This window comes from Anoplopoma fimbria, chromosome 11, assembly GCF_027596085.1.
Source record: "Anoplopoma fimbria isolate UVic2021 breed Golden Eagle Sablefish chromosome 11, Afim_UVic_2022, whole genome shotgun sequence".
NCBI classification, from domain to species: Eukaryota; Metazoa; Chordata; class Actinopteri; order Perciformes; family Anoplopomatidae; genus Anoplopoma; species Anoplopoma fimbria.
Window position 1 is genome coordinate 8,736,280 of NC_072459.1, and position 8,813 is coordinate 8,745,092.

An 8,813-nucleotide genomic window follows, 5' to 3' on the forward strand; every position below is an offset into this window, starting at 1 on the left:
CGACATTGTAGATTAATATTGAAGACATCCAAACTCTGAAGGAACACATATGGAATGATGTGGTAAACAAACAAATTCTCAACAAACCAGAATATGTTTTATATTTTAGATTCTTCAAAGTAGTTGAATAAGAAGGTGTGTCCAAACTTTTGACTGCTACTGTAAATACTCACCTGAGCCTGTGTATTCCTGTTATTCCTCATATTCTCTGTGTAGTCTGTACTGTTTATATCTAAGAAAATACTTTGCCCAACATAAACTGTGTGGTAATTTAAACATTAAATCTAGAATATGAAACATGTAAGCACAAAAGTAGATTTTAGATTTGACATACAGTACCAGTCAAAAGTTTGGACACATCTTCTCATTCAATGGTTTTTATTTTTTTTATTTTTTTTTATACATTGTAGATTAATATTGAAGACATCCAAACTATGAAGGAACACATATGGAATTATGTGGTAAACAAACAAATACTCAACAAACCAGAATCAAAAGTTTGGACACACCTTCTCATTCAACTACTTTGAAGAATCTAAAATATAAAACATATTCTGGTTTGTTGAGCATTTGTTTGTTTACCACATGATTCCATATGTGTTCCTTCATAGTTTGGATGTCTTCAATATTAATCTACAATGTAGAAAAATAAATAAAAATAAAAATAAAGAAAAAACATTGAATGAGAAGATGTGTCCAAACTTTTGACTGGTACTGTATCTAACTGTGGCTGTCAAATAAATGAAGTAGAATTAAAGAATACAGCATTTGCACATTAAATGTTGAGGAGCAGAGGTGTAAAGTAAAGACATATCAGTGCCATTCATTCAAGTACAATTCTTGTATTTATTTATCTATTGAAACATATTTATTCCTTCATAGGCTCACTTTAAATTGATGTTATGTTAATGTCAATTTATTGCATTTCAGATTAATTTAAATCTTTGAAGAATCTAAAATCTAAAACATATTCTGGTTTGTTGAGCATTTGTTTGTTTACCACATAATTCCATATGTGTTCCTTCATAGTTTGGATGTCTTCAATATTAATCTATAATGTAGAAAAAAATAAAAAATAAAAAATAAAGAAAAACCATTGAAGGAGAAGATGTGTCCAAACTTTTGACTGGTACTGTATGTGCATAATGTGGGAGTGTAAGGAGTGAACACACACACACACACACACACACACACACACACACACACACACACACACACACACACACACACACACACACACACACACACACACACACACACACACACACACACACACACAAACAACTACATTTCCCAGAATGCACCGCGACTGATTTTGACGCAAATTTTGACATAAATACATCCTGCTTGAATCCGACAGTTAGTGACGCTGAAGCCAGTAAAGAAGGCGTGCGTGCTGCTGCTCTGCGGGGCCGTTTACCTGTTTAAAGAACATTACGAAACCCACAGTAGAACCCTAACCGACGATGGCTGAAGGCGATAACAAAAGCGCAAATATGCTGGTGAGTACCAACGGCTTTTTGAATTCAAACGTGCGGGTTTATCCGCCGCTGCGAGGCTGTGACCGCAGCTAACGCTAGCTAGCTAGCTGTGCAGTTAGCTAGCTAGCGTTAGCTGAATAGGCGTCAGGAGACATTTACCCCGTGGTAACCGTGCTAACGACCATTTAAAACCCTGACATCGAGTGCTGGCGTTTCCTCTCCACGCATCTAGATGAAATGCGTGATGTACGCGAGTCATTTCCCTTTTCTTGTGTTAGGGCGCATAGTGCAGAGTCATATCAGCAGCATGTGAGACCGTTATCAGTGCCTTGCTTATCGCTTAAGGCACCCACACCCACAAGTCTACTCAGAACATATTGTTAAAAACACATTGAAATATAGCAGAATTAAACTATTGTCACTGTTGCACCCTCATTAAATCCCCCTCTTAATAAAGGGTCTAAGGTGAATGCACAATGTGGGTTAGAGTGGATATTGCAATGATTTTACAGTCAGATTCCCCTGAGAAACTGTGCTTGGCTTCTCCAGTCAACCCCTGTTCCTGATTATTATTATTATTATTATTATTATAGAAATTCTGTCATCATAATGTCTGTATTGTAATGTGTATACTTTTGTGTTTCAGGCTCAGGAAACGGCCCAGCTGGAGGAGCAGCTGCAGGGCTGGGGTGAGGTGATCCTGGCCGGGGATCGCGTCGTGCGCTGGGAGAAGCCTTGGTTCCCTGGAGCCCTGATGGGTGCCACCACCATTATTTTCATGTGAGCCCATTTTACTGCCTGCTGTGTCAGGGGGTTACACACACAGATTGGAACATAGTTGTCATTGCACACATTTCCTCCCCTCAGCAGTGAAACTGTAACAAGAAGTATCAACGTTAACTGAACTGCTCTGGTTCAGACTCTGATTCAGACTCTGATTCAAAGGTTATGTAAGCGTTCCCACACTTTTGACACACAAAGCCTGAAGAATGAACCACTTAGATTTGATTAGAATACCTAAAAATGAGTTTAGGTATAATCTTTTGTTTGTCAGTAATTCTTAAATACCATCTTGGTTGAAGAATACAGACTAGAACACTGGACTGTTTTCTGTTAGGTTGCTGGGTGCCTTTTTGCTAACCCAATGCATTCCTTTTTAATGTTACCCAAATGCACACACTCTCCTCAATCACTTCAGTCTGTCTAAATGCAGCATTTGCAATTTCCTTTTTTTAATATTACAGCTCCAGCACACATGTGCACGAATCTTTTAATCCCAACAAGCAACTGCATTGAAACAGTTGTAAGCTAAGGAGAAGAGAATGTGAACAGACTTCTGCATTCCTGCATGGATGATTTAAAATGCTCTGTGTTCCACTGTGAGCACCTGAAATGAGACTGACTGTTTTGTCTCCTCCCTCCTTCAGGCTGATTTACTATCTGGACCCATCAGTGCTGACTGGGCTCTCCTGCGCCGTCATGCTGCTCTGCCTAGCAGACTACCTGGTGCCCACCCTTGCACCCAGAGTCTTCGGCTCCAATAAGTGGTGAGAGCATGAAAGTCACATTTGTGGGGAAAAATTAAATGAGTTTTCCCTAGGGGCCAAAATTGTGTTTATTTCCTACCTTTTAAAAAAATAAAAAATAATAATAATAATTGTTTGGCTTTCAAGCCACTTTCCTTTATATTTTGTGCTATTAAGGAATGTTATGCACTGCTGTTTGATATCAACATAAACCAATCCTGAACCAGATTGGACAAATGTTCCACTCACTGGGATGTTATTGTTCTTTTGTGTCCAATTTTCAAAATGGAAAATCCTGGTGGCTGCCCACTGACTCAATATGAGCAGTAAAATGGGCAATAAATCCTACTTGTGCAATAGCTCATTGTAATCTGAATAACTAATTATTTTGTATTCTAGCAGCTGCATACAATCATATCTGCAAGGATTGTAAAGCAGCTTGAAAAACAACTAGATTTAAAGAGCATGTAGAGGAGAAAGAGTTGTATAGTTAACGTAAGACTGCAACTATTGTAAACGAAGCTGGGGCTGGAACTTGGGCTTTTTTTGCTTTCTTGTTGGTAGCTGGGGGCAAAACTAATAATGGTGGTATTAAATTGGAACCAAAGTGGTTGGGAGATTTTCTTGCTGATCTGAACCAAAGATCCTCTTCACTGTTTGTGGGAAAGGGGGGGTTCTCTCTTTTTGCCTAATATGTCTAAATGTCACCTGAAACCTGCCTTAGACAGTGTCCAACCGTTTCATGGAGCTTTGACATTACACAGTGAGTACTGAACGGCTCCTCTCAGCTGTGTGTATTTGACGGTGACAACCAGACACCAGGACAGGATAGAGTAACAGCCTGCAGTTGGCACAGAGTGTTGGACGTCTGTCCTCCACCGGACATCTTCAGCGTCTCAATATATAACACTGCATCAGCAGGGCATGACCCGGACCACTTTGCACTGCTGCACATTCCACAGACTGAGGCAGCAGACTTGTTGGTTCAGCTTGATACTGAATGCACTTTTAAGATAAATGGTTAAGTGAAGAGTTCTCATGGTGTCTTAACATGTTACACTTTGCATTCAGTGGGGTCTGTTTTGTCGGGTCTTAGCTATGGAGGAAACTAACTCGGGGGGGGGGGGAACTAATAAGTCACATGCCTGTGTTTTAAAATGCAGCTTTGTATTTCTAGATGTAGGCCAGTAAGCAGAAGCTATTTATCTGTAGATCTGATCCAGATTTTTTGAGAACATGCTGCTGAACCTGCAGCTTCACGAGCCAGCAGAGTCCGATGGCAGCCGTGTCTCAGAGAGGGACGCTTTAACGGGGCTATCAAAGTCTGTTTGGCTCCCTGACAACAAGGACAGAAATAGGGGACGATGGCTAAGCAGAAAATGAAGGCCACTTTTCCAGCTCCCCTCCTCCTTTCAGGTCTTTGTCTTGTCTTGTCAGTGTTGAATACTGTAGTCTTGCATCCCTATAACACAAAAGCACAAGTGTTCTTCCCTTGGTATTGGGCTAGTGGTTCAATCAGGCTGTCATTCTCCCAGAGACGAAATTTACATCTCTAGATATCCTGTTTAGTCCGATCAATGGACCTGAACTCCAATCTAAGCAGTTTAATATAATAAGACTGGGGGGAAAAAACATCACATTTTCACATTTGAGTCAGGACGATTGCCTTTGTTTAAAAAAAATAAAATAAAAAAGATTTAAACCTAGGATTTATTTTCTGAACTTGACCATGTTATAAAAGTCCATGCAACACTAGCTCTACAGTCATCTTGAATGAGGGAACTAAAACATTTTGCAACTTTTTTTTTTTCTCTTTCCCCTTTTAACCTATCGGTTATAAGTGAGGGAAACTGTCTTGATGTGACAAACCACACTGAATTTATCGGCTTCCTCTTGATGACCAGATTAGGAGGTGTTGTCAATGTCTTTTTGTCTGCTTTAACTAAACTAAACCTCTGCAAGCATACAGTCTGTTTTGTGTCTTTAGTCACCTCCTTGTCCTCTATCTGTCCTTGTGAACAGGACCACCGAGCAGCAGCAGCGTTTCCATGAGATCTGTGGTAACCTGGTGAAGACGCAGCGTCGGATCATTGGCTGGTGGAAACGTCTCTGTGCCCTCAAGGAGGAGAAGCCCAAAATGGTAGACAATATAAAAGTTTCATCAGACCCTCTCTCGCCCACACACACAAATAAGCTGAATGTGTCACTAAACGTTTTCTATAACGCACTATAGACATCAGCCTTACTGCTGTCTGCAGTGCTGCATGCTGCAGTTAATGGAGCCTCTGATCTGGTTGTCACAATGGGGAGATTTCTCTGCTCCAGATAAAAATATCCTCAGCTGATTTGGCTTTGCTGCTCCACTTAGCAGACCTCAAACTGGGTTAAAGGCTGTGATAACTGGGTTTTTCCCAGCATGCTTTAACACCATTGGACACGCTGTTAAATCACTTTATTTTTTATTTTTTATTCTTTGGCCCCTTTGTTGGTTTCTTCAAAATGACACTGAATGTTCGGCTGATAAAAATAAATGTGCGTAATGATTCTGCTCTTTGTGCAGTCACGATGCAGTTTTGTTGAGTCGCTGAACTGCTGTGTGTTAAATTAATGTGACTTTCCTGCTTTCCACAGTACTTTGCCTCAGTGATCAGCAGCCTGCTGGCAGTGGCCTGGATCGGACAGCAGGTGCACAACCTGTTCCTCACCTACCTGATTGGTGAGTATATTACAACATGCAGTAATTATACTGTGTACATCCTCCCGTGTCATTCATCTTATTTTCTGGATTGGCGGTATTACAAATATTTACCATGGCAATGAGCTTATTTCACACAGCCCATTTCAAAGAGGTATTAGTCTTTGACAGTGGAGGAGCTTTTATAGTGTTGGGTGAAAAAGGTGTTGTTGTTTTTTTACTCCTTTATTCAAGTTAAGTTATTATTATTATTATTATTATTATTATTATTATTGAATGAATGAGAAATAAAATCCATTGATATGAGAGGTTTATCTGGAATATGTATCTACCCAAAGTCAGGAAATGCTTTTTGATCTTAGTCTTCAGCTGCATTTTTCCCTTTAAGTGTGGCTGCTGTGTTGCACTACAGATTCGAAACAGGAAGTCATCGTTGTTGTCTTTGTCAGCGGTTGCAAAATGCCGCCGCATGTTATCCTACGTTGTGCGTGTGAATGTAGATTTTTTTTTTAAAGCATTAAATCTTTCAGTGGCTGTCGTTTGCATGAATATTGTAACTCTGGAGTTGAACATCTGCAATGCCCCTGATGTGGAAAGTGTTTTTGTACACCCAGTCTCCTGAGCCCCGCCCAACATCAGCAGGCTTCCTGGTACTGTGTCTCAGAATTGCAGCAGTAATGCAGATCAATACCTGAAGCCCTGAGGCAACAGACTGTATGAAATTAGACCGGTTATTTTCCTATCAATGACATAAGTTATTTATCCTTCCGTCTTTGCTGTAGATTAAGACCAAAATGGGAGGAAAAGTGCAGTGAAACTTGAAATAATCATCTCTGGGGACAAACCCTCCTGTCACCCTCACAGCGCTGCCTCAGGTGGAGTGTCAGTTGGTGAATCAGCAGTTCTACCAGGCTTTACAGGAAATGATCCTCGGTTACATAAACTGAGACATGTCAAGGATCCATCTGACTGGAAATAACTTCAGAGGTCGCACGACTCTTGAACAACAAAGCATTCTTTATTTTAACCTCAGATCAGGTTGCTCCTGAGGCCATCTATTGGGCCAAAGAGGTACCAGAGTTGGATTACATTTAAAAAACAGTGGTAATTACAAAGCTAGTTATTTTTATCTAATAGTGGTGAAGTATTCACCCAAGAAAAAAAACATAGGAATTTAAAGAAAGCATAGTTTCAATGACCAGTTCGTTTTGAATAACACCTCATTCACAAGACATCATCAGGTAGAGACCAAAGTGTTTTCACTGTTGGCTAGCTAACATTTCCTTTGATACAGTGACACAAAATTGTTTTTGAAACAAAAAAGGGATGTGGGAGAAACCCTGCAGCAATAAAAGCTTTTTCTACTGATATTTTCTAATTTATTTGGGAAGGTGGTAATCTGACTTTAACAATCAGAAGTTGGTCTTAAGTTTCAATGGTGGAGAACCCCTGTGTGTGACCATTACCTGCTCTGGGTGAAAATGTTTTAATAAGTGAATTTACTATTTTACATAATACTTTTTTATTTATTTTTTAATTGCAGCTTAAGAATTGAAAGAAAACATTGTTATTTTGATTTAATTCTTAATGGGAATATTGGCATGTGTTAAGTTTTTGTTTACCATCAATACAATAAATACATAACAGTTTTGTTAAATAAATGGCCATGTTTTTGGACCACATGATTTAAAAGTGTAACTTGTGCCGCTCTTAAAATTCTGACTCCTTCATATTGTTTTTCTTCTGCAGTGAGCTTCCTGCTGCTGCTGCCCGGCCTGAACCAGCACGGTGTCATCACAAAGTACGCGTCCATGGCCAAGAGGGAGATCAACAAACTGCTCAAACAGAAGGAGAAGAAGAACGAGTAGACGGAGGTGTGGAGGAGTCTGACAAGATGAACCACGACAGGAAATGGAAGGTGGAGGGAAGTTGTTTAAAGAGAAGAGAAGGGAGAGGAGAGCAGAGAAAAGCCTCCTGCTTCTACGGTCTCTGCCACAGAGCAGGACGCACTTTTTTATTTTGATCACAATTTGGATAAGTTTCATTTCTCTCTCCACCTTTTGACATTTGAAACCTCATCACCCATTTTTTTTTTTTTCTTTGAACTTACCTGTCATGCATGCATCCATCACATGAAGGTTATGTTAATATTGTCACAGCACTGAAAAGTTCAGCAACACACACACACACACACACGCTCCCCCTGCCATGTACACGGTTTAAATCTCCCTTCTGTTTCTTAGTTTGAGTGTGCTTCATTTTAAGATGTCAGTAATGCTTTTAAGCCATTCCCTCTACTTAGACAAAGTGACTACTGAGCAGTTTTTGTAGCATTACTGCATCATTTTAACCCTCATAGATTCCTCACAGTATTTTATTTTCTTTTTTTTCAGGACAGTTTTTGTCACGTTAGCACAGGTCATGTAAATTTTCCAGTTTTTGCTAATTCAGCTTTGGTTGTATTTAAAAAAAAAATTACGCTGAAACAAAACTGGATTTAAAGTTGAGCTTGTCAGGAGTTGAACTGTTTCTAGATATAAGCCTACTGCTGTACTGCTGCTAGCTGGACTCTGGTCTATTAGCTCTTCTCTAAAACCCCACAGTGTGTAACTGGTGTGGGGTTTCTCTGTGTAAATAGACCGACATGTATTTCCTTCACTCTGTCCTGTCAGTCCTCCTCTTCTGTTATTTATGTGTTCTTTCCTCCTCAATCTCATCCTTTCTGGTTTGTTTACCGTCTTTCAACTCATTTCATTTTTTGTCTTTATTGGAGTTCTTTACGAAAATGAATAAAGTTTGCTTTAAATTAATTTTACCAGTGTTTTGTCGGTTTCTTTGTTTCAATTGGCTGGCTGTCAATCCCTCTGTTTAAAAAAAAAAACAACCGGAAAAAACACTTGATGTATGTGTAAATATGTATGCATGTGTAAATATATATATATATATATATGTGTGTGTGTGTATATATGTATATATTACATTACATTACAGTCATTTAGCAGACGCTTTTATCCAAAGCGACTTACAATCAGTAGTATATTACATATCATTCACACACTGATGACAGGCTACCATGCAAGGTGCCACCATCAGACTCTAACTAACATTCAT

The 8,813-nt window shown here is 39.4% G+C and overlaps 1 protein-coding gene across 1 annotated transcript; it reads left to right on the plus strand.

The window, feature by feature from the left end:
- The first annotated feature begins 1,344 nt into the window (after positions 1 to 1,344).
- arl6ip1 (ADP-ribosylation factor-like 6 interacting protein 1) lies at positions 1,345 to 8,512 on the plus strand. The gene is made up of 6 exons (XM_054607531.1): positions 1,345 to 1,502; positions 2,128 to 2,261; positions 2,909 to 3,028; positions 5,030 to 5,147; positions 5,639 to 5,723; positions 7,452 to 8,512. Exons 1-6 carry the CDS (start codon positions 1,467 to 1,469, stop codon positions 7,568 to 7,570), a joined length of 612 nt encoding a protein of 203 aa, XP_054463506.1. The 5' UTR covers positions 1,345 to 1,466; the 3' UTR covers positions 7,571 to 8,512.
- Positions 8,513 to 8,813: the final 301 nt, after the last annotated feature.